We start from the raw sequence: 26,327 nt of genomic DNA on the forward strand, positions 1-26,327 counted from the left end.
TTGTAAACAATGTCAAAGTAGTCAATAGATAAATCCCAAACTAGTGGGGGTGAGGGATTTGCATTTATTTTTTATCCCCACCCTTTGTTTTGGGAGGATAATTTCAGAAAGAAGACAGTTCTCTTTGTCATATCATTGCTCTCTGTGTGTGTATGTGTGTGTGTGTGTGTGTGTGTGTGTGTGTGTGTGTGTGTGTTTAGCAAAGCCTATTTCCTAGAAATGTATATTGGATACCACAGCTGGAAGCCTTTGTGGTACATGTGAAATTCATTGCAAAGGCATATTTGAAGTGATTTTTCTTTATTGTGATTCTCTGTGAATTTGGAGCTGTACTGAGAAAGTGACAAGGAGAAAAGGATTGTTACTATGATCAGCATGTTCTCGCCAGATAAACATTTTCACTTTGTTGAAAGCTATCGGAAGTCTTGAAAACTATAAACATATAGTCACTTATAGCATGAACTTTGTTGAAATCCCACCAAATAGAATGGTCAGCCCCAAAAGAGGCCTGAGAAAAAAAAGCTGTGTACTGTAATAATCTGACAGTCCCCAACAGACGTTTTGTCTTCCTTCTTCTTTTCCTGTCCCCCATATCAACTGAATATGTGGTCTTCTTAAATTATTCTAGCCAATGAATTTTCAAAAACTCATAGCAGAAAATGAACTCGACCAATATGTATTTATATAATATACATTATATAAATACAATATAAATTATATATATATATATATATATATTTTTTTTTTTTTTTGAGAGAGAGAGAGAGGGAGAAAGAGAGTGAGCAGCAGAGGAGGGGCAGAGGGAGAGAGAGGATCTTAAGCAGGCTCCACAACCAGCCTGACTCAAGGCTCAATCTTATGACCTTGAGATCATGACCTGAGCCAAAATCAAGAGCTGAACACTTAACTGAGCCACCCAAGCACCCTGAACTCAGCCAACATATTAGTAGCCTAATGAACTTTATGTTTGCTTTATGGGGTACAAAAGCAAGTGGATTACACAACTAAGGATGCTAGACGCCCTTCCTCTCCCATATTGCAATAAGTCAATTCATTAATTCATCCCACATCTTATGTAGTCCATAGGAAGTGCATGCTGGCCTTAACAAAAGCAGAGAAGGCAGAGAGCAACAAGGATATCAGCTAACGGGTAAATCAAAAATAAATTAATTCTAGTCTAGATTGTATAGGCCTTGTTCTCAGATGAAAATATAAGCTTTAACAAATGAATCCCTTCAACCATTTGGAAGCTTATTTATTTATTCGCACCCTGTTTGATTCAAGAAAGGATATAAAATAGCCTATTACAATACACCTCGGGTACCTGGGTGGCTCAGTCGTTAAGCGTCTGCCTTCGGCTCCCGTCATGATCCCAGGGTCCTGGGATTGAGCCCCGCATCGGGCTCCCTGCTCAGCAGGAAGCCTGCTTCTCCCTCTCCCACTCCCCCTACTTGTGTTCCCTCTCTCACTGTGTCTCTCTCTGTCAAAATAAAATATAATCTTTAAAAACAAACAAACTCCCCCCCCCAAAAAAAAATCCAACAACAATACACCTAAGTGAAGAAATCCACAGGGGTGGAGAGCTGATTGAAGAATGGAGGAGAGGACAATTTCTGAGAAGAGCTGGTGGTGATTTTCCCATCCCAGGTCAAGTTACCAAGTTTTATGTGTGTGCTCAAGGCAGGGCGCTCATTTGTTTCTGAGCCTTCAGGCAAGAATAGCAGAGAGGAAAATGAGATTAGCTACATAACACACAAAAACAGTTTGCTTTCTTTGTTGCAATTTCTGATACTGAAACTAAAGAATGATTCTCATAAATCCTAATAAGTGGATGCTTCACAGTGAGTGGAACAACATTTCTAGGTGAGTTGGGTAAGTACAATGGTCACATCACCTCTGAATCATGCACAGGCTCTACCATAGACAATATGTTTTCACACATAATAGGTTGTGTTTCTTGAATTAAATACGGCAAGGGAAGTTAAACAGAAAATGGAAAAAGAAGGAAATAGATAAGCAAGTAAGTAGAGGGTCAAGCTTGGAGCAATGCTGACAGTGTGTTGTGAATGAACCACGGAATCCAATCTGGGTCACCTGAGAGGCAACATACGACTACGACTACTACTACTACTGATAGAAACATGGGAAGAGGAAGGAAAGAAACTAAGAATCACTGATCAATCAGTAGGTATCAGGCCATCTGATGTGCGTCTTAGTGCTTATTCCAGCATTATTTAGCAACCTGCCCAGAAGGGAGGCACAGACACACTGAGTTTTAGACATAGAAGAGATGCTAAAATAGTGTAGCCAAGGGCCTTCATTTTAAAGGTGAGAAAGAGGCTCAAAATGGTTAGGGGTCTTGCCAAAGATCACACATCTAGAGGGAGGCATTTGGCTACACTGTTATCAAAAACAGAAAATAAATTCTCACTTTGGCAATGCGTCAGATATTAGTAAGACATTAATCCTGGAATATGTATCCACAGAGTATCAGTAGTCTGAGTTCCTGGCTTACCTCCTCTTGTTTTCCCCAAATCTCACAAATAATGTGTGTATGAAGAAGGAATTATATGCAAAATAAATTAGTCTCCACCTTGTCTTACTTTGGAGAAGCACGGCAGTCGGTGCTGTTATTTGCTGTGCTTGTGGTATACCAGTAGTCTATCTGGTTGCTGCAAATACACTAAACTTCAGCCATTAAATATGGATGTTGCCTAAAGTTCAAATATTATGTTTAACATCATGATTCCTTTTGTATTTACAGTTAGAATGGGAATAAACTTGATGAGAGGTGCCCAGCGTAAACTTATAACATAGAACTGAAATGTTATTTTACATGTAGCAGCGGGGCTCAGCCTGAGGACACATGGCACCTGTCATGGTTTCAATTATGTCGATGGAGCCTGTCCAGAGGACTGGAGGGGACAATTTAGCAGAAGGCTACTTGCAAGAGAGAGTGATGGGTCACCTAAGAAAGACTTCCTCCTAAGTGAAGAGGGCATGCTGGCACCCAAGCAGGAGACAAATGTAACACTTGAGTTGGAAAGATGGGATGATGGTGAGTTATTACCCTTCAGCCAGCTGTCATGGTTCACACTGGCATTCTAGCAAGAATCTGTAAGCAGGATCAGAGGACTTTCTTTTTCTCACTGAAATGTGTATTTAAGGCTTGTAAGAGTGCATGCTGGGCCACATGCCAAAGATCTGACTATCCAACTGCTTACTTTGCATCTCCACCTGGAGGTCCAAAAGGCAGCTGAAACACAAGTGTCCAGAAACCTTACTCAATGAGTTTACCCCAAACCCATTGATTCCTTGGTGTCCCAGGTTTTAATGAATGGCCTCAATCTGGTTTCCCAAATCACCTCTACCACCTTCACAATTTCTGTTACAAAACTACATTTCTGCCACTCTTCTACCCTTTCTCCTCTCTACCCTTCTCTGCAGCCCTTCTCTTAGTTTCTCTAACACACATGCTCCCCGTCACTGCTTGAGATGCTTCTTCCATCCAAAAGGCTTCACCAGCTCCTCTATCCACCCAGCAAGATTTTGGCTATTTTCTCCAATCTGGCAGGCTCTGACAGAGTGGAGGGTACACAGCAGCTGCACACTCCCCTAGGAAAATGATGAGCCAAAGCAAAGTCCCTGCGACAGCCCTGGGAGCCACTTTGTTTCTGTTAAGATTCTGAATCTCTTGTCTAATTAGATCAGTGGTTTGTAGAGCATCCATGTGCCAGATACATTCTTCCTGTCCCCCAGAGCAAATCACCACACTTCTTAATATCCTTGTCTGCCCAGAGAGGTCACCACCCACAAGAGATGGTAAGAGGACATGGCTCGATGAGATTTCTGATGTTGCCCACTGGGCTCTTGACATGTGAGGTGTAAGAGTCCCAGCATTTTCCTCTCAAGGAAGCTGTGGGGAGTCTGTCTATGCAGGACCCCTGCTACTCTGCTATTATGGCTTCCCTGATGCAATTGGTCTCTCAGTGCTACTGGGGGCCTTCAGAGCAGAAAAGTGCTTGGACCCCTTTTATAGGATCACATACAGTATTACTGCTGTGATCATGGTGAATCTCAGCAATTGTTCCTTAATGGAAACTTCAATAATGATATTTTAAAATGTTTTTGTTTGTGCCTTAAAATTTAATTCACAATTGAACAACTGCTATGTGATTTCAGACACTCAAAGTCAGGTCCTGTGGGAACTACTTTTCACCTACTTCTAAAGCCCATTATTGTTCAGTCATTTCAGCCAACCTTTATAACTTACCAAACAAGTTGCTATTGACACTTTTCTGCTGATTTGAAAAAAAAAATATATTGTTAAAAAGGATTTCTATAGGGGCGCCTGGGTGGCACAGCGGTTGAGCGTCTGCCTTCGGCTCAGGGTGTGATCCCGGCGTTGTGGGATCGAGCCCCACATCGGGCTCTTCTGCTATGAGCCTGCTTCTTCCTCTCCCACTCCCCCTGCTTGTGTTCCCTCTCTCACTGGCTGTCTCTATCTCTGTCGAATGAATAAATAAATAAAATCTTTTTTTAAAAAAAAGGGATTTCTACAAATGCATGAGTACTGGGGTAATGTACATTTGCATTTCATTGACAAAACTGTATTTTCTACAACCATGCGGTCTCAGGTAGATCAGATTTTCTGTCCAGCAACACTGCACTGCATTTGGCTTCTAAATGTGTGTGTGGGGGGTATTTATTCATATTGGTAATTATATGCACTAGGAAGGCGGCCGCTATCCAAATGGGGAAAACATAAGGAGATGGAGAAGTAACAAGATCCGAAAGAGAAAGGTGAAAACTTTGGGGGGTTTCTGCCACAGAACCTGGTCTATAGCTAACAATGACCTGAGACATACTTCCTATGGACACCCAACCCTCACAGGCCCAGAGTTAGCTCAAGCTGGCCAGATAATCTTCGGACCCACTGTCCTTGCTGGGATGTCCCTGAACCCTGAAATGGCTGGCTGCGAAGTGGGTTGCTCTCTGAAAGACATCCACCTCCTTTCCCGCCTCAGCATGGGATGGGAGAGACTGTAAGCTTTGATGTCTGGTAAGAACCAAAGATGTGTGGTTCCAAATTTTCTCATGCAATGTATACATATTTGGAGAAATTGAATATGGTGATAAAATAGTAACTGTGAAGCAAGCAACCTCGGCCCTAGTAGGACATTTGTCACAACTGGCTGTGATAAAGGCAGACCTCATCTCATTTCTAGGCCTTGGGCTCACTGACCATAAAACCTTCCTAAGGTTTAAATCCCTCTAGTATTACATCCCCTGACCCCACTCCCCCACCCTGCCCTGTGTCAGCAATAGCCAAATAGCCACCGTACTCCCTTCTTCTTGTCCTCCCCGCCTTCCCCTTCTCCCTCCTCCTCCTTCCCTTCTTCTCCTTCTTTTTCTTCTTCTTTCTCTCCTCTTTCTTCTAAGTTTTAAGAAAATGCACTTAAATTGTAAAAAATCCAAATAACTCCATCTTACTCATCCATCCAGAATTCCCTAAACTAGTGCTGCCCAACAGAATTCTGTGATGACCAGAATGCTCTATATTTATCTGGTACAAAAAAGTGATAAACACACACGCCATCATCTCTTTCTCTCGATTGCTTTTCCAAAATTTCCTTCTTTGAGCTTGTCCCCCTCCTCTGATTTTCCTTCCATCCTGGTCCCCCAGTGAAGTTAAAGATGCGCATTTCCTATGTGCTTGCAAATTTTAGCGCTGTGCGCGTTTGGGGTAAAACGAGCAGTATTGAGAAGTACTTGCCTGTAGGCCTTTGAGAAACATAAAGCAAACCAATTTTCTCCACTTTCTAACACTACCAATTTCAGTCTCCTAAATGAGACATTTATTTCAAAACTAATATACATAAAAATGTAATCTTAAAGAACAAAGCAAAATGATGCTATTGTCCACCTTGGTCTTCTGTTCTGACAAACCCAAATAAAGCCTCATCTTATAAGGCAAAATTGACATTGCTATGAAAAATGTGTATTGGGCTCTGCCTTTCTGAACTTATAGATTGGCATTTCCCTAGATTGGTGATATTATTCAGTACATATTTCACCTAAACTATTTACCACAGCACATTTTCCAATCTTATGGATTTTTCTTTTTTCTAAACTCATTGGAATTTCCCAAGTTCAATATAATACACGGCCATTTGAAAACAAAGATTCACTAAATTTCAAGTTGTAACAGGTAAATTTGCAGTGTTTATTTTTCCAGCAAATCAAATATAAAAAGTAATATTTGTACCAACTTACTCTCTTCTCATCTCCCTTCAAAATCATAGTTTTCCAAATAAAAGAAACAGAAAATCATCCCTGAACATACTGCTCCAAATTAAAACTAATTTAAGTTCTTATTAAAAGTCATTCATGTTGCCTAAGAAAGCACTAGGAAGGACAACATTTCAGGAAAAAAGTGTCAAATTCCAGTGTTCATTGTGTCCTTCATTATAAGTGATGTGAAAATCTTTTTCTCAGGAAAGACTAGTGAGTAACAGCTTAGTCTAAATGACAGCACCTCTGTGGTATCAAGAGCCCATAATTCAGCTCATTTTCCATTCTTATTATCTTGATACCATGAGCTGGAATTTAATAGATGGCTGGAACATTGGTAACATGACATCCAGCAAAGAACATGTCAGCGGCATCTGTGGCCTCAACAAAGACGGTGCCTCCAAAATATAAATCAAAGAAAATATAAGAACATCTCAGAAGAAAAGGCTGACAGTTATCTTGCACGCTTAAAATATTTTAAATGCCCCAGGGAACCTATGGAGCAAGTAGTGTTAAAGATAATGATGTACCAACTAAAGATAGTCCTGCTAAGAGAGGAGGCAACAGAGGAGAACAAGAGAATCTTTAGACTTTTCCAGACCACGTGGGTTCAAAGCAGAGCCCCACCTCATACTGTTTCTTTGGTGACTCCCTTTTTCTCTATGAACCTCGCAGTTTTCGCAGGTGTAAATAGCAAAACAGACGCCCACCTTTTGCTATTTATAGAGTTGCCATCTGAATCAAGACAAGGACATGGAAATACTTTTTAAATAGTTACGGTCTCTACAGAGTCAACTTATGTGATAGCACATTATATCAATGGTTTCAACACAGCACAGATACACTAAAGTTTGTAAGCCAAGAGAGGTGCTGATTCCATATGCAGATGTATAAATCTAAAACCCGGTGACAGCATTTTTCAAATACACTATTACTTAAGAGCAGTCTTGGGCTCACAGCAAAACTGGGTGGAAAGTGCAGTTTCCATTCACCCCCTGGCCCACACACGATGCCTTTTTTGAAATCTCTCACCAACATCGTGTGTGCAAAAGTCAGTTTGTTAGAGACTGAGAAGAGATAAATTTGTGAAGATGATTTCTTTGTTGAAAACTGCACTGTATCGACATCGCAACACAATGGAAAGCCTCCTTTCATCTTAATCAAGAAAGAAGGGCTTCACTGGAATAACTCAGAGAGCCTGATATGGCTCTTCTAGAGTCAGTAGGAGGCAGTGAGTTGGGTCTGAGCCCCATTGGGCAAATGGAGAAGACTAGATGGATGCAGTTATGTCAGGCTCTGCTTGTGATCCCGGACTCTGTTAAAACAAAATGTGTATGAGTATTCCTCTTGGAAAATGAGAAGAAGCTTCATGAATGCCATTCTACATTCCTCCTGGAAAGCCGAGCAGATTCAAACAGAGAAAATGTGGGCAAGAAGCAGTGAGAATCCAGGAGCTGAGGTTGGATCATCACTGCAGGTGAGGCTGGAATTCCCATGGTGGCCTCTAAAGGGCCCACACAGGAGCCGTGATACGGAGCCCGCCTTCCACACTCACCAGCTCCTGACAGCTCACGTATATCCCAGGACAGCTTTTGGTAGGTCAGGTAAGAACTTTCCCTCTCGATTTTCCTTCGTCGTCTCATGTGGCTTTGATGCTGAGACATCAGAACCTGAATGGAGCACAATGGTAGAGCAGGAGTAGAAGCTCAAGGTGGGGAGAGAGAGAAGGGGTGCCCCCCCCAGTCCCTCAGGAAGTACCCAGCCTAACATGGGCCCTAGCAGGACTACAGGAAAGCCTTTCATGCGGCTGCTTGGCTGTTTTTCATGAGACTGGACACCTATTTACTGAGCTGAAACTGTATTTGAGACTCAGCTATCCACTAGCCCTGGTAGCAACTGCCATCTATGAGGACTCCAGGGCAGTGCCTTTAGTGAAAGACACGAAAGCATCAGCCGCAAAAAGGAGCCAACAGTGCTCAGGAACCACTCGTGGATTGTGCAGTGTTTCTACTGGAACCACCTGGATCTGCCTTATAAAAATCACTACTAGGCGTCCAGTTCAAGTGGCCCCACCAGCCCTGCCATGTACAATCCCGTACTCTCAGCTCCTGACCGGTGGCCACCACGTCTGCTCTCTCTGAACTGTCAGTTCTGATATACTTCTTGATTCTTCAGCTTGAATACCATCACTGTTCCACGAATGAGGCACCTATGTAAGGTCCCTTTTTACCTTTCTGGAATTCAGGCTTCTGCTCCAGAATGCTCTGGATCAACCCTCGCCTGTCCACACAAGCCTTGTCCAAGTGCAAATGGGCATCTGCTGGCCCTGTCTCCCAGGGCATCCTTATCTAGCAACAGTGTTTCTTTCACACACTTGCCAGACCTTTCTGGACTCTGATGCTATTCACAGAAAAGAATGAATTTCTTTGAGGCAAGGTGATACTTTCCATTTGAAAAGTCTCTTTTGAAAGTCATCAGCTTATGAGAGAAAGGAAGACCCAGGAAGTAAATTGTTTTGGCTTCTTTAGACATATGAAGAGCTGCCTAACAGAAAGTTCTTTGGATTTTGTTCTATTTCCAAAGAGTAGAGCTAGAAGTTAGGGGCGAAGACAGATTTCAGGGCAAATAAGTCTCTGTCAATTAAAGTTCTATACAATGACAACAGTTACTTGGAAAGAAATTATTCCTCCAATACTGAAAGTGCTGGAGCAGAAGACAGGGGACAAACACTGAGCATATATTGTAAGGGCAATTTTTGTATCAGGAGGAAATTTAGATTGGAAGACAACATAGGCCATTCCTATTATAAGATTACGGGTAGGCCAAGGCATACAGTAACTATGATGCCATCAGTTCAATGATTCATTCACTCCACAAATCATGTCTAATCATCTCTACTGCAACCAGCACTCTTCTAAAGCACAAAGATGGAAAAGGTATAGTTTTTGCCTCAAGGCACTGAGTTTAGGAATGGAATAGAGTTGAGAGGTACCCAAGTAACAGAGTCTTTCATTTTTTGGTCACACTCTACTTATTTTGTGGGATATAACTACATAGATTTATATAGATATGTATAAATACAATCATCCTCCCTACATCTGTTTATGCAAAGCTTAAATCTTAGCTTTATGGTAACATTACAGAACTTGCAGATTATATGACATTTGTTTTCACTGACCCTCTACCTAACTACTTCAAATAGAATATTTTATTCAGTAAGAAAGAGAAATAACATGATTTTTCATTTATTTTTAACACATTATGGTGGGGAAAGTTTCATTTGTCCATGAAATGATGCTACCAGCTCAGCTTTAAACGATGGCCTACCCAATAATTTTAATTGTAGGTCAGCGTATGTTAATTGGTATGGCTTTCTAAATTAATACAAAATTCCCAGTGCACCACTGAAGATATAAAAGACATAAAATTCAGGGTCATGATGACTCTAGACAGAAATGTAATTCTCTGAAACTAGCTGGGAGAATCCCAAGTTTAATCCTACTAACAAGTGATTGTAGGGACTCCGAAAGGTAAGTGGCCCCTGCAGGGCTCATGCCATGGCTTCTAGCTTTGTTAGTATCATGCCCTCCAACAAACCAGTGGACCTAACCAGTCACGTAGAAAGCAGTCATAATCCATGAAAGCTCCCCTCTACCTCCCCTAGTTCCCTATGTTCCAAGTACACCAGCACTCTTCTATTGCCTCTTCACCAAAGGAAAACACCCATGTTTCACTTTTTATCCAAATTTCCACTCCCACTTTAAGAAATGTAATCTAGTAAATTTGGCTTTTTTCAGGAAAAAGCTGCCAAGCAAGGCTCTATGCTCCCTCGGTCCTAGTAAGAGAATGAATGTATCTCAAAATGGGTGCTTTGAATAAGAATCTAAACTCCAGTTCTCAGATTTAATTCTCAGTGTGGTTACTTTCTCATGGTGGACCCAAGTAAAGTCAATTAACCTCTCCATTTCTCATCTGGCTTCATGATGCATTTATGCAGATAGCTTAATATTCCCAGGTGAAAGATGGATCCATGCATTAGTATCAATGCTTCTGTAAAATGACTGCAAAAACATATCATAGTTCTGATCTGTAGAGTCTTGTCTAATTCTGTTGTAGGGTCATTCAACGTGTCTTTCCCACCCCCCACATTTTCTAAGTGCTAGGTAATAAATTTGTTCTTTACAAAGTACTGGCAAATGATCTACTATGGATTAAGACAGGGCTCCTAAATTCTAGTTATCTTTTCCCAGTGAGGTTTTTGGACCATGTATTTCTTTCTTTCTTTCTTTCTTTCTTTCTTTCTTTCTTTCTTTCTTTCTTTCTTTCTTTTTTTTTTTTTGTAAAGATTTTTTATTTATTTTTTTGACAGAGACAGCCAGCGAGAGAGGGAACACAAGCAGGTGGAGTGGAAGGAAGAAGCAGGCTCCTAGCGAAGGAGCCTGATGTGGGGCTCGATCCCAGAATGCTGGGATCATGCCCTGAGCCGAAGGCAGACGCTTAACGACTGCGCCACCCAGGCGCCCCATGGACCATGTATTTCTTAAGCAAGGAACAAATAAATTAGGCACTGTCCTAAAGATAGATAGATGATAGATAGATAGTAGATAGTAGATAGATATAAAGAACTCAATACACATTAAAATATATACACATGCATCTTAGAATAGCATGACTTAACTTCCTACCCAAAATTTCAGAAATTTCACACTATCATCATGGGTCAGCAGCATGGCTGAGCATCCAGGCAGAAATGGTTAGACACAATTTACAGCTGGATGCAGGGCAACTGCCTGGTAAGTACCCATAGCTCCAGGGGACTCTGATGTAGACGTCCTAAAGGTGTGCTCCAGGAACATGCATTGGTAAGACTGTTTTCTTTTTTACTCTTTTTCTTAAAAAGTTGTAAGTAAATCCATGATTTAAAAAAGGTCATTTACTAATACAGAGTCCCTAAATAAAGAAGCAGCGAAAAGTTTTCTCCACTGAAGTCCAAATGCAAATTATTAGCCAGATTAAAATGTCAGTGAATTACCAATACTAACCAACATTTATGCAGGCTTCAACTTACTGAAATCACTCCAACTAACAACAAATGACCAAAGAAAAATTCTGAAAAGTTCTGCAACATGAAGCATATGACAAAAGCTCTCAACATAAGAATTTCTGTAATTGAAATAATGGAACACAGTACATAGGGACTAAAGTTGCCTACAGCTCCGCGGGAGAGCATTTCAATTACTTCATAAATAACTTTAAATTTACATATAACATTTGCCTTATATCACGAACTATTTTATATGTGTATCTGACACTGTATCTATTTCAATAGGTAACTATATTTTTACTTTTTGTTTATAAACTATTTAATATTCACATTAACATAATATAGAAAAAATGAACTAATTTTTTCCATTCCACAAAAACACATTTATTGTTTTCTTGTGTGTGTTTTTTTTTTTTAAGATTTTATTTATTTATTCGACAGAGATAAAGACAGCCAGCGAGAGAGGGAACACAAGCAGGGGGAGTGGGAGAGGAAGAAGCAGGCTCATAGCGGAGGAGCCTGATGTGGGGCTCGATCCCATAACGCCGGGATCACGCCCTGAGCCGAAGGCAGACGCTCAACCACTGTGCCACCCAGGCGCCCCAATCTTGTGTTTGTTTTTTTAATGGAAGTTCCCTTCAGTTTACTAATAATTATCAGCAGTCCTCCAGAAACAAACACTTCCATCCAGTAAAGGTATGAGTGTGGCTTAGGTGGCCACTATATAGTTACTCTCACACAAGGATGTTGGGATTATTCCTCAGAGATCCTGTTATTTCTAGACCGCCCCCTGTGACTGCTCCCCACACCTGACCACTGATGTGTTTGTCAGCTCCCCGATGTTCTGTTCATCAGTCTTGCTGTTCATCTACTCCAGCTTGTGCTTGCCTCTATGCAGCTTGGCCAAAAGCCCACTGAGGGTCTCCCTGGTGTCCGTGCCAGTAACCCATGATAATGACATAGATGTCCCAGCAAAGAGGGAAGACATGATTCCAGAACTAGTGTTGCCAGATGAAGTTTAGATGACAATTTGAATTTCAGATAAAAAAAATATGTAGTGTAGTTACTTTTCATGCAGGGTCTGGAACAAAACTATCCTAAAAGAGAACTCATTGTTCATCTGAAATCAAATGCAGTTGAATCCTGCATATCTGTGTGCTAATCTGGCAGTCCTGCCCAGGATCCCCCTGGTACTCAAGGGATGCTGGGCTTCCTTCTCCACAGCTCTGAATGTGTCTAGCTCTGACTTTAGCCCAAGTTCTCACACAGACTCTGACGAAAAATGACTCTGCTCTCATTCTCCTCTGAACCATGAGGCTCAAGCCAAGTCCAAGAGGCCATTCTGTTCCCTCCACTTTCCTCTTCTCTCATCTATGGCTCTTCTCCCACCAGAACCCCAGCTAAAACATTGGAGGAGTCATTGAGAGCCATTAAAATGACCCAGAACTTTCACGAAATTTTTTATCTTCAGACAAATAAAACTACTATGTTCTATACATGTATGTTCTATGGCCATTTGTAGGAGGGGCTTCTAGGGAAGTTGGCTGAAAATCAATTCAATGAAAGCTGATTTACCAAATAAGCAAAAAAGCCAATTTACCTAATATAATAATGTATTTGATTATTTATAAGATGTGTAGCTTGGCCTTCGTGCTCTGAGCTCTTCATTTTTTAAAAAAAAATTATTTAAACTCTAGTTAGTTCACATGCGGGGCAATATTGGTTCCAGGAGTAGAATTTAAGGATTCATCACTTACATACAACACCCAGTGCTCATCACACCAAGTGCCCTCCCTAATTCCCATCCCCCATCTGGGCCATCCCCCACCCACCTCCATCCATCAGTCCTCGGTTTGTTCTCTATCTTTAAGAGTCTCTTATGCTTTGTTTCCCTGAGCTCTTCAGATCCCTCCCCTGCCCTCAGCGTGCTGTGTGCTCAAAGTCCTCTTTCCTACTATTTGCCGCAATGGCCTCGAGCTGCAGCAGGAAACAGTTGGCCCAAAAACACATCTAACATCTCACCTGCCTGTAGGGATATAACATTGCTCAGTTCACACTGGAGATGTCTTTGAAAGCCATTGCAACAATCCAATTCGATATAAGATGCTGCAGACTTTATGATCAGTTAAAAGAAATTTGGGGGAAATAGGTAAATATTTAATAGAGAAATTGGTGGGAACATAAAGAAAAAGTTGGGAAAAACAGAATAACTAAAATAAACATTAGAAATAAATCATTATAACCCAAAAGTTCTTACATGAAATGTTAACATTTTGCGTACATTCAAAGGAATATATGCACAAATATGTTCAAGAAGAAAACTTTCGTAAGATGAATTCACCTATGATCTTTAGCTTTTAGTAAATGAGGCATTTCTTAAAATCTGCTAAGAAAATGTATCAGTGAATATGTTTAAGATAGCCAAATGAATAGTGCAATCACAATATAAATAAAAATTCCAAAAGAATGTTCCAGAATGATATTATTCCTTATAATTTGGGGGGATAAATTAGTAAATTTGGTAAGTTCGGTCATATAAGTTAGCAAATTAATCTGCAGTCAGTGGAGATAGATGTTGGTGGTGAAGAGTATTTTTAAGTTTGAACATTAGGCATGGATTATCCAAAACTACTGTAAGTTTTAGGAGAATGACAGTGGTAGCATTCACTTACAATTTTAAATTGTTATACGTTATATCGGCTGACATTGATAACCCTGAAGAAGCCTGGATCAAGCCAATTTCAGAAGATCATTTTACATTTAGAATTTATACTGTTCAATATATTTGTAAACTATCAAAAATAATGCTCAATATAAAATAAATCATTAAAACTTAAAATTCTTTATGATAATACTTTGAGGTTTGGTTTATTATTATTATTTGTTTGTTTTTACCTTAAACTGGCTCTTTTCCAGGTATTGGTTTGGTAAAAGAGAAAAAGAGGAAAATCCTTTAATCTCTCAATTTTTTGTCAGTTACTCTTGATGGGATACTTGATCAGCGTGAGGGCATCATTAGCGTGCGGCTGAGAGGGCTGGTGTCTGCAGTGACGACCAAAGAGACTATAACACGAAGAAGGTGGGCTTCAGAAAGATGGAGGGAGGAGAGTTCCTACAGCCAAGAGAAATCTCATGGAGAACTGATGGCAGGAAAGGGGCAGAAGTGGACATGGGGTGCCCCAGCACCAGCAAGAGACAAGAACTGCATTGTGTTCTGCTCCCTCCCAATTCTAAATCCTTAATGTGAGATAAACCCACATAAAAACTCACTTCTTTGTAGGCCTAACATCACAACACAAATCAAAGAGACTTCAGGGCCAGTTTACACATTTAGGATATTCAAAATGGGCTTTAAAAAGTAAAATACATAAAAAAATAAATAAATAAAATAAAAGTAAAATATATATATTTAAATAACATAAGACAATTTGCAATGACTCTTTCATTAAACTCTAAAAGCTCAGAAATGCCTAATAATTGCATAAATAAGTAAACGGAGTTGTAACACATTTCTAAATAAGCTTAAATATATTCCAAGGCTTCATTACATAGCTTTTGATATTAAGAGAAGCGAGTAGACTCCTCACTAACAATTAATCCGTAACAAATATTAAGTTTAGGAATGATTATACATTTAGACAATATTTCTTAATAAATTCCCTCATATAAATTGTTCCTAATCTATAAACCAATTTTAAATAAAATCCATCATGCCAGGCATTTTACATCTTACTCTATTTATTGCCCCATTTCTCATCAGAAACCTTTTAGCTTTAATGCTATTCCATGGCAGAGTATCTCATTAGAGTGGCAAAGATAAAGTTCTTTTTGAGATAAAGTAATTATAGTGATTGTAGGGGGAAAAAATCTCCTTGAGTTCTTGGCTGCAGTAATCTCCTTCCTTCTGATTCATTTGAAAACTAATAAACTGAGTGCAAACAAAAAGATGTTGATGGCGGATAACTTGGGTTATCCCGAGTTTGTGCGGGGAGATGAACAATCTGTAACTTTCATCAGAACGAAAGAGTCCTGGAGGTGGAAGCTTAGGATGTGAGTTCAGCCATTGCTTTGATGCCTTTTGGGAAAACACTCTTCCCCTGAAACGACAGTAAGAGCAACAGTTCCTCCATGTCTACTACGTGCCTCCACGCCAGCTACTTTATTTCTTGTTCTCACTGCGCTAAGCACTTGAGAGAATTAAATCATTTAATCCACAAGAACTTTAATGAAATTGTTTACTTCCATTTTATGACAAGAAAACTGAGACAAAGATTTAAGTCACTTGCCCAAAGTTGCACAGCAGCAGAATTCAAGTCCAGAACATCTGACAGAAAAGAGACCGCAGAAAGCCATTGTCTCCAGCTCTCTGTACCCATACAGTCCCAAGTCCATTGCTGCCAGACAAACATGCTATGCCGTGTGCACTCTCCCCTAAATTCCACATCCATTCTAGCTTCTAATTATTTTTAGTCGATAAACTGTTTTAGTCATAAATATTCTTACTATATTTTAAACCTGTGTCCTGTTAGAGAAGTGAGTCCATTTCTCCCTATCCCAGAAGCTCTGTTGTCTTCAGGAGGACAAGTCCTTCTAGAATGTGGGCAATGGCTGACACGTGGTGGTAGGGAGGGACATGGGATGCAGGAGAGGGCACTCTTAGGACCTAGGGAGCAGGAGCTTGCAGGACTGAGCAGAAGCCGTCATACCATGACCCCTGTGGACAGCCTCCTCACCATCAGGATCATATTCTAACGAAACTTCATCAGCCCAGGAACAATTTTTAACATGTCACACAGTCTCTGGAAGTCTTGTGTTCATAGGAATTGGTCCCAGGAAATCTTTGACAGCTTGCCAGAAGGCTCCCTCCTTGCCACCACACTTACAGTAAGACAGACTAGAAGGACCACACTTGCTGACCTTGTAACCTTGAGTCTGGCAGGGTCCCAGGGGGAAGGACAAGCATCTTTAAGCTTCCCGGTGCTGCTTCTTCTTCCAATTTAAATTACTTCTTTAATTTCCAGTTATTTCTAAAAGCTGTGTGTTTCCTACATATCTTGGAAAACTTTACTTTTTCTGCCCACATTTTTTTTTTGTATTAATTAAAAAAAGAAAGGCTCTGAGGCTATGACTTGCTCGTCATTTGATTTTCCACACTAATGAGGGAGACAGTGATGACAGAGGTTACTTTAGGTCACCTATTTTATTGTTCAAGCACATAATCAGATATGTATACCAGTACAAAGCAACCGCCCTTCTGTGCTCAACCCTGTGTCATTTCTGTGTGGACCTAAGTGGACAATCTTTGAAGAGGCAAATGGAAATTGGAGGCCTGCCATGTTTTTCCAATCAGCCACTGCTCACTATTTTCCAGTGAGCATTCATGTTTCTAAAGGCTATTTGGTTAGTGGAAATCCCGGTCAAGGTCACCATGAAATAAAGAAGGTAATTTGATTTAAATTCAGAGGAAAACCTGGTGTCCCAGCTGATATTCAATTTATCCTCAAGGTCAGGCCAAAACCTTGGACATCAGTTTCCCCATCCTAACACAGTGACAGAAATGGCCATCTGTCTTCCTTGCCAATTCATTAGAAGCATCATATTAAATGTGAAACATGTAAACAATTAAACCTTAGAGCATCATGTAGGAGGCAGCTCATTATCTTGCACACGAAATTTAAATAGTGTTGAAGAAATGTTGGCATTATGAGTAAGTCCCCCACAACAACAAAAAATGCTTAGGAGTTTACTATTAAGACTCATGAGAGGCAAAGGGCATATTGTAGACCGATTTTTTTCAGAACAGAAAAAAAATAAAATTATGTTAAAAAAATAACCCAGGTAGCTAAGTAGGTTCTGATTTTTCTCCTTGAATATAAAAAGCTTGCGGAAGCTCAGATGAACCACATCCTGCTTCACTATGTAACTTGTCAGCCACACGAAGTCTTTTCTCTCTTTTTATTTTTTTCTTGATGAGAGAAAATACTGTCAGTTGTAGATCTTTATAAAGTTTGAACAAATCAAACCCAAGAGTTGCCTACTCTCTACCTAGAAATCCTTCCTCTCGGCAACGTTAGGCTCCTGCCCAACCCACCGCTAAGCGTTGGCTTGCAGACTCTTGATTACTCAGCGGCTCCACAGAGCTGTTACTGGAAGGTACCATTGGGTGTGGATGTTTGTCATTAATAAAAAATCGAAGGATCTGTTCTACTTATTTACCAGGTACCAGTGATGCTGCATCTAGTAACTATATTAAAATTCCAGATTACAAAAATAAATAAATAAATAAAATAAAATTTCAGGTAAAATAAGTAATCATTGAATCATTGTTTCCATTATCCTTAAATCTTTAAGTAGTTTTTTCCCCCCAAGAGAATTTCTGAAGGATGGTTTAGGTATAGGGAAGTAGTTGGGTAATAGGACACTGATTACCAGTTTTGTAGAGTGAACAATCTACCCTAGAAAAGGGCTTTAAAGAAACACAGAAGACTTTTCATCCCTGCGACCAACATTTCTTAACTGTGTGACTTTGGGCTTATTACTTAACCTCATGGAGTCTCTTTATTAAAAACACTAGATAATAATATCTAATTTGCAGGTCTGTAATGAGAAGTAGAGAAAAATACAAGTACCAGAATATAAATGTAAGGAAGAAAATCAGGTGGTAGTGAAACAGTCATACTTTCTATGATTAATGTGATCACAAAATGCCAAGTATAATTTCTAAAGTATGTGGATCTACTGAGTCAGTGTGTAAGGGTTCAAGTATAGACACCATTCACTTCACATTATTAGCTTTGTGCCCCACTATGGGCAAGGTACTCGGTGAAGTGTTGAAAATGCACCAGGGATCCAATCCAGCAAGTTACCTGATACAGGAGGCTTACCAACATTTAGAATATAGACAAATGGGCAACTGCACAGAATGTGGAATGGAAATTTAATGATATCTGAAATAACGTAGTTGAAGTTAGAGCCTATCAGGGGAGGAAATGATGAAAGAAAAGGCCAGATAGCTCTAGATGAACTTAAGAGAGGGGTTAACAAGGTACAGAGCAAAAATAACATAGGGAGAATAAAAGTCGGAATTTAATAATCAAATGCGGAGCAGTTCTAGGAACTGACAAAGTGTGGGGTGGTCATGGGAGTGGGCCTCTGAGATGGGGCAGAGCCTAGGCTGCTGGGTGGAAGAGATCATCGCTCCAAGGACACGATGGTCCAGGTGAGCAGCTGAGGGGGCTACACAGAGCTTCTGGAAGAACAGGGTGGGAGGGGAGAGGCTTCCACTTCTTTGAAAGGAGTTAGCCAAAGTCTGGTATGATTTCATGGTGAACATAAGTGCATGTGTGTGTGTGTGTATGTGTGTGTGTGTGTGTACATGTGTCCACTAAGTACTCATGAATAATTTAAAAAGTAACAAGAAAGCATTTAAGATGTCTATTTATGTTCCAGCTGCTGTTCTTTTTTTAAATTGCATTTATTTGTCTGAAAGACAGAGAGAATGAGAGCGCATGAACAGGGGGAGGGGCAGAGGAACAGGGAGAAGCAGACTCCCCGCTGAGCAGGGAGCCAGGCTAGGGGCTTGATCCCAGGACCCTGAGATCATGACCTGAGCCCAAGGCAGACGCTTCACCGACTGAACCACCCAGGCGCCCTTCCAGCTACTGTTCTAAATACTCTTCATTTATTAACTAATCTTTACAAGAAATAAGGAGTAGATACCATTATCCCAGGTAACAGATGTCCCCAAGCTGACATAGGTGGGAAATAATGACGTAGGAATTCTAATCCATGCAGGATGAAGAGTCTGGAGAGTCGCCGTCTTAAGTTCTCACCATACAACCTCTCAGCAGTTACTCACTGGAAGTAAGTGCTTACTACACACCGGCTCTCTAAGCACCTCACGTTAACGCACCATTTAACCTGTATGGTACGGCCCCGGTTTGCGCGTTTACATAGATGCTGCAGGTTGTTTTTCCTTTTTGTCTTCTGTTTTTTTCCCCATGGAGCATATTTTTAAATGAGAAAATTCACATAAAAATCCACATTTATGGTTTCTCTTAATTACGTAAAAGATTAGCCCCTTAAGCACCCCCACCGCTGCTAACAACTGGCAGGAGCAGCCTCCTTACCTGGGCCTTGGTCTCTTCCCTGAACATGGGCCTCACCCCCTCCACTGCATACTTCTGACCTAAGGCTTAAATCACCTGTCTGATCACTGAGGATATCTGAGCATATGACATTTAGTGTAAACATACGTGGGGTAAAAATGGGGAAACTGCAGAGCTTACAAGTTTAGATCACACAGCCCAGTTCAAACCCTTAGTCTCATAAGCTCATTTCCTTAATCTCTTTAAGCCTAAATCTAAAATAAGGTCATTGACAATACTTAGAGTGATATGAAATAAATACTTTAGATAATGTATGAAAATAATTAAGCTTGGGGTTCAATAATAATTTGTTCTTGCTGTTTTCACTAAGAACAATTGGAAGTTAATATAAATAGGTCACATCTACCATCTGAGGCAATCAAGACTGGAGCACAGACCACAAAAATAGAAGAGGCTGCTTACCACGCTGGAAAAGGCTTATGGCAGAGGGAGATTCTGGTGGAAGAGAAACATCTGTAGGACTTTAACAGAGCATATTTCTCAGATAGAAGCACTGCCCAGTGACACCCCCAGAAAAAGGTCCAGTCCTGTGGGTCCCGGACAAACCATCACTCATGGATTTGTCTCCCTAAGTGCAGTCACAGGATTCACCTGTGTAGCAGAGAGGTTATATCAGAGTGAAATACTGAGCTGTATTTTTGAGTAATTCCACCATCTTCCCCAGGCTTGAGGTGGGGATCCATGATTCTCCTTTCTTGGGTGTATCCTTCATGTTCTTCCATGCTGCTCCGTTATACCCTTTCGACGGGCCACCACTCCGACCCAGGCTCATAGTTCCTCCAGCATGAACCATATGAACAGTCTATTAATTAACCTCTTTGCCCTCAATCTGCCACCAACTTCAGTCTGAATGACAGACTGTTACAGCACTAATAAGGTTCTAAAATGTCATTTTATATATTGCTTTTATTTTTAACATTTTGTCTTGGCTCTCCATCGCCTGTGGACTAAAAATCTAAATGTAACCACAAGGGGGCCCAGTGTGGTAAGGGGGTCCTTGTCCCCACTTCAGCCCCCCATCACCCTAAGACCCTTGACCTTGACTCTTGATTGCGCCAACCAGAATGCCCTCCTCACTCACGCACATTCACATCCACATCAACTTTAGCCAAATCCTGTGCAACCATTACGGGGAAGCTATTGCCTTAGCGGTGTGCATGGTTCATATCTGGGGTCCACCACATTTTCTCGAAGGGGCCAGAGGTAGGTATGTCAGGCTCCGCAGGGCATCCAGTCTGTGTGGCAACAATGACCCCTGCCTTGGGCACGGAAGCTGCACAGACGACACGTAAGGAGATGGGTGGCACGGCCTTCTGCTACAGTGTCACCATGGAGACTGGAATATAAACTTCATATAGAATTCACGGGCCACACAGCATTACTCTTTGGATATTTCCCAGACACTTAAAAATGCAAAAGCATTCTTAGCTTGTGAACCATACAACACAAGTGGAGACCACAGCAGATGGTAGCCTGCCGACCTCAGTTTCATATGCACACTGCAGGTGATCTACGACTCTCCTTTTCACTTCTTTACTGAGCTATTACATTTAGCAACCTCAAGTGTGCCCATCTTCAACCAACAGTCCAGTGGATTCTGACACACATATCCAACCACGTTACGGTCACACCAATCAAGACATGAAAATTTCCAGTGTCTTAGAAGGCTCCTTCCTGGCCTCTTCTAAAAGACACCCTCAACAAAGCCTAACCTCTTTTTGTTATAAACGCACTCTCAATGCTTCCTTTCAGGACACCTGGACAAAACAGATGGAGACGACGGCTCAGCACTACCTAATGTTTTACAGAGTAATGTATACTTAAGTGAAACTCCAGATACCATTAACCATTACAACCACATAGCAGAATGTCTTCTATTTTCAGTCACAGGTCTTCTCTGATTAGCAACCCCAAAAGGCAACTCTGGAAATAGACATTCCTTTTTTTCTGGGCAGTCTCTGCCAATGCCGTAGCTCCTTACCTGGGCCAAGGTGAGCGTTGCCTGTCGGCAGGTGCTGCACCGCACGCGGAGTTTTCCTGGCTGTACTCTTTGACAGGGGCCTTTGCAATAAATATAAAAGCTGTTGTAGGTTCGTCTACCTGCTGGGGGGCGGGGGAGAGCAGAGAAAGTAGCCAATCAATGTTGAATCCAAATTGAGATAAATTTTAAAACTATCTCCCCAGGAGCATTTTGAAACATTAGTGGGATAAAGAGTCCAATGAGGATACAACAATTTAATTTAGGAATCTAGTTTTATGCTCAAGAGCGAAAATCTCTTCTTCTTGCCAACAGCCCTGTGACTTACTCAGCAGAGTAAGCGACCGCTGCTGCCAGGAGAGCCGGCCAAGTGGATCTGCAACACGGGGAAGTGAAATGCATTCTGGGCCGCTGAAGTTTGTAAAAAGGACAGGAAATGTACAGACTACTGGAAATTTAAAGACCACTGCTCCTGAATTCTATTTCATGCTTCTGTACACAGTTTGGAAGGCTCTAGATTTTTCTTCAAATATTATCTAAAGGGACATACCAGCCCATTTCTCGTGATATGACTCACATGATCACTGTTTGCTGGGTTCCAGTGAAGTCACATATAAAGTAAGACAAGAGTCCTGAGGGGTTTAACAGAGCCCGACAGTGGTGTGCAGAAATGGGTGCTTTGTGTTCCACTAGTATTCTCTACCCAGGCAAACGCCATTAAATCAGCAACTAAACATCTCTGATCACTTCTCTCAAATGTCAGCATACAGAAATATTGTTATTCTGTACATTAGGGGGACTTTTCAGAGCCATTTCTGCAAAAAGCTTGCTTTATTTAGAAGCACTCACTAATAAAATGACTGACTTTTTAAGTGTATAATATTACTAACTAGTTCTTGTAATCTTTACACGTTACTTCTTGTTGGGTGGGGGGTTACATAAAATGTCATGGCATATGAAGTTTTTTTACAATCTTACTATTATAATTATGATCATCTACAAATAATAAAGAGTATTTTTATCATTATGAGTGAAAACCTTCAGCCTCCCAAATACATATGGTTTATTAAAAACGGTACAAAAATAATGAGAAACAAAGAGAGATCCTAAAGTTTTAATGCAACCCCATTTCTTTCTTACTAATTTATTTTTTAAAAAAAGCCTCTGTAGGTATATTGAATTGTCATTTGTTCAGCCATCTTTACTAATATTGTAAGTGACAATACTTTGTAAAATGTAAAGCACAATAAAAATGTCAAATTTTATATTTTTATCATTTATTACCAATATATTTTATAATTATTATTCTCCAGAGATTAATATTTAGCTTCCAGTGTGAAGGGAAGATAAAATATAAGTACATGTTTGTAGTGACAAGAAACTATAATTTCCTGATGCTTCTTTGTAACTTTAGTGCCTTAATGTGCCAAGATATTCAAATCTATAAATATCACATTGTTACTAGCAAATGTAATAATTACATAAGATATATTCTTAAGGTTTTATATATATCATAAATGCAATGGATAGAACCATATATTAAAGTTATAGAAATACCATAACAACTGACAAAATATCAGAAGACCACAAGGGCTGACAATTTTACTTCGTGCCAAGAGCTTAGTGAAGGAGGCAGGAACCCTTAGTGTAAAAACCTTTATCAGAAATAGGAACAAATCCAATTTCACAATTTTTATACTGTAAAGGTTAAACAATAAAAAGGAAGAAGGAGGAGGAGGAGGAGGAGGAGGAGGACAACAGGAATGGGGAAAGGAGAAGCTTATGAAGGGGAGCTGGGTGGCAAAGAAGCCAGCATTGTTGAAAGAGCATATTAGCAACAGCTTTACAATACTAAATGATGCATTTATGAAACTGCAGGAAGCTAAATGACTCTTCTCTCCCCCTTAGGGCAATAGCAACGTTTGCAATATTGTTTCAGCAAATGATATAGCCAGGCGCAATCCCGAGACCGGGGAACTCTTCTGTGTGCTACAACCTTCAGCAAAGACCTTGAGAAGTTCGTCAGAAAATACTGCATGCCCACGTCTGTGGCCTAGCAGCATAGAAGATGACACGCAATCTATTACACGGTGCGTCCCAGAGCCGGCTGCGGGCTGGGGATTAATAGTCAGTCTAAGAAGATCAAGGTCGGGCCAGTCCTGGAGACGGCAAATTTCAAGCTGTTGGCGTTACTTGGTGAAGAACTCGAGGCTTTCAGGTCAATCCTGAGATCCCCTGTTCAGGATGGCTTCCTCGCTAATTTGGCTGCATCACACTATTTAAAGCTGGCACACTTCTCTGTGCCACGCTGAGGCCTGGAGCGCACAGGACAGGAATAAGGACAAACAACACCCTGACGTGATTTCTGGGCGATGATCCCATTAGCCTGACTGAGGTCTGAGGTATAGACTTAAATATGGAGCCCTAACTCCTAAAGGTATGGCAAGGTGAAGTGAAGAATGTCCCGGAATGCTTTTCTCCAGCTGTATCACTGTCTCCGGTCAAGAACATGAATCTTCTTCCCTTTTTACTTCTGCCTGGATCTTAAAATCCTTTTTCTTGCCTAATCAACTCTTCCATATGGCTACCCCTTCACTGCCCAACATAATCAACGCAGCTTGTGTTTGGGTTTGTAATACTTCTCTCTTTTTATAGAATACATTTTCAGAACTAGAGAAATACGTCAAAAGTATTACACATCATGTCCTTTGCTGTAGTTCACCAGTTGTGAACATTGGCCCATATTTCGAGTGCGCCCCTCTCCCTATGCGTGTGTAGACATATATGCCCATACACGTACACTACACATATATATTTTCAGCTGAGTCATTTGTAGTTAACTTGCAGACATCATGCTACTCATCCCTGGATCCTTCAACATCCTAAAAATATGGACATTTTCCTATAAAGCTGTTGAGCTCCTTGAGGGATTTGGTTGTTTCAGTAGTTCTGCTCAGAGGCTAATCAGGTATATACGCTATCATGGTTTGCAAGCTGTGAAAGCGTGTCAAGCCCATATACCTGGGATTCCTGAGCCAAATCATTCGCGGTGAGGCTAAATTAAGTCAAGGTCAGCAAGCCCTCTCACTGCGGGACATTCAGCGGGCTGTGACTCTGTGAAGGACCCATGGAGCATAGCGCGTCCCAGACTTTATCCAACCTCAGGAACTTTCCATTTGTGGTGCATTTCGTGAAACTGTTTCTCAGGGGGGAAAAAAATTCTGGAAAAAAAATCTGGAGGAAGGATTCAACTCAGCGTGTAGGGCTTGACGTGCAGCAAGCCAAACTGCTCATGTTTCTGAACAGCCTGCTGACAATTAAGTTCTTCCCTTCACCACAGCTTTCAGTAATTTTTATTTGTTATTTGTTATTATTATTATTTTATCATAAGCCAGGAGGCTGTGTCTATTAATGTAATGATTTTGCAAAGTAAAGTACATTCCTTTCGTTCAGAAGTTCATTTTTTTTTTTCCTGGACAGAAATTAAAAGCAAGGATAGGGGCCAGGCCCTCCAAAGCGTGAATCTCTGTGTTCAAGTGCCCCCAATGTTTCCTTGGCATTGGGCTTTTATCATTATCTTTAGTTTTTCTCACTCACTTTGTCCAGTTAACATAATCCTTAGTCAAGTCTCCACTCTTCTTTTGTTCTCCCTTCTTGATGCAGGGAATTCCAGAAATCACTAACAATATTCACAACATACCAAGGGAAGTCCCTTTTTTAAAAGGACATATGTTGGGACACCTGGGTGGCTCAATCAGCTCAGGATCTAGGTTTCAGCTCTAGGTTTCAGCTCTGGTCGTGATTGCAGGGTCCTGGGATGGAGCCCCGTGTCAGGATCTACGCTCAGCAGGGGGTCTGCTTGAGATACTCCCACTCCCTCAGCCCCTCCCCCCATTTGTACATCTGTCCTCTCTCTCTAATAAACAAATAAATTTTTAAAAACAAATAAGAATACATATTCTTTGATTTGGCTTTCTGAGAAACTGGCATAATGTGCATAGTTCACAGTTTTTAAATGTGTCTTAGATGATGGGCTTATGGCCTAACAAAGTTGTTTTAATAAGATTGATGAATACTTGAGAACACTCATTCTGATTCTCATGAAAACTTTTCTTTGACCTCAGAAGTTTCTACCACAGGCTGTCACAGAAAATCAAGAGTTTAATTGCTTAGATAATTTGTTTACTAGGGAGGAAAGAGTGCGAGTTAACATGTTTTATACCATAGTAAATAATATTCAGTATCCATGTCCTATAAAACCAGAGGCACACCTTTGATTTACGACTACGTTTATCACATACGATCACATTAAAACATTAAGCAGAACAAGCTGCCCAAGAGAACTTTCTGTGACCACGGAAATGTCCCACATCCACACCCTCCCACGTGGTCGCATCTCAGAGGTAACGAGGAACGACTGAGGAACGACTCCCGTTGGACAGCACAGAAAAGGAGAATAAATAACAATGACGAGTCTGGTCCCCTCTCTCCCTCCCTCATCAAGCCTGCAGATCACTACACGAGGAGATTCTTCTGTGACACTGACAACACAGCAGCCTGCTGTTAGGTGTGCTAACATGAAAACAGTGTGGGCTGGTGAGAAGGGAACAGGGGACAGTCTGAGCCGGAAGCACCATGAGGTAGGACTTGGGGACTTGGCTGCGTTAGAGGCAGAACAGAGCTTCCCTCTCACTTCTTCCTTGCACGTGCTCCATGCCCCAGACCAAGCCGAACAAGTCACGATGTGTGACTGGACAGTGACTGCCATATCTCCACGGCCATCAGTATCTTTGATCCACACCTTCCAGGTCCAGCTAAAATGGCACGTCCTCTAAGAATTTTT

At 40.9% G+C, this 26,327-nt stretch overlaps 1 protein-coding gene across 3 annotated transcripts in view; it reads right to left on the bottom strand.

Annotated features, from left to right (window-relative positions):
- PRKN (parkin RBR E3 ubiquitin protein ligase) overlaps window positions 1–26,327 on the bottom strand; it is a 1,256,589-nt gene that overhangs the window by 760,121 nt on the left and 470,141 nt on the right. For 2 of the 3 annotated variants that reach the window (XM_045805473.2, XM_087865639.1), the window contains exon 4: window positions 21,488–21,609. In XM_045805473.2, coding sequence (XP_045661429.2) covers window positions 21,488–21,609 — 122 coding nt within the window. The remainder of the gene's footprint in view (window positions 1–21,487; window positions 21,610–26,327) is intronic. The other variant, XM_045805474.2, reaches the window with a different exon arrangement.

Source organism: Ursus americanus, chromosome 11 (genome assembly GCF_024610735.1).
Source record: "Ursus americanus isolate L20-20 chromosome 11, mUrsAme1.1.p, whole genome shotgun sequence".
Classification (NCBI taxonomy): Eukaryota; Metazoa; Chordata; class Mammalia; order Carnivora; family Ursidae; genus Ursus; species Ursus americanus.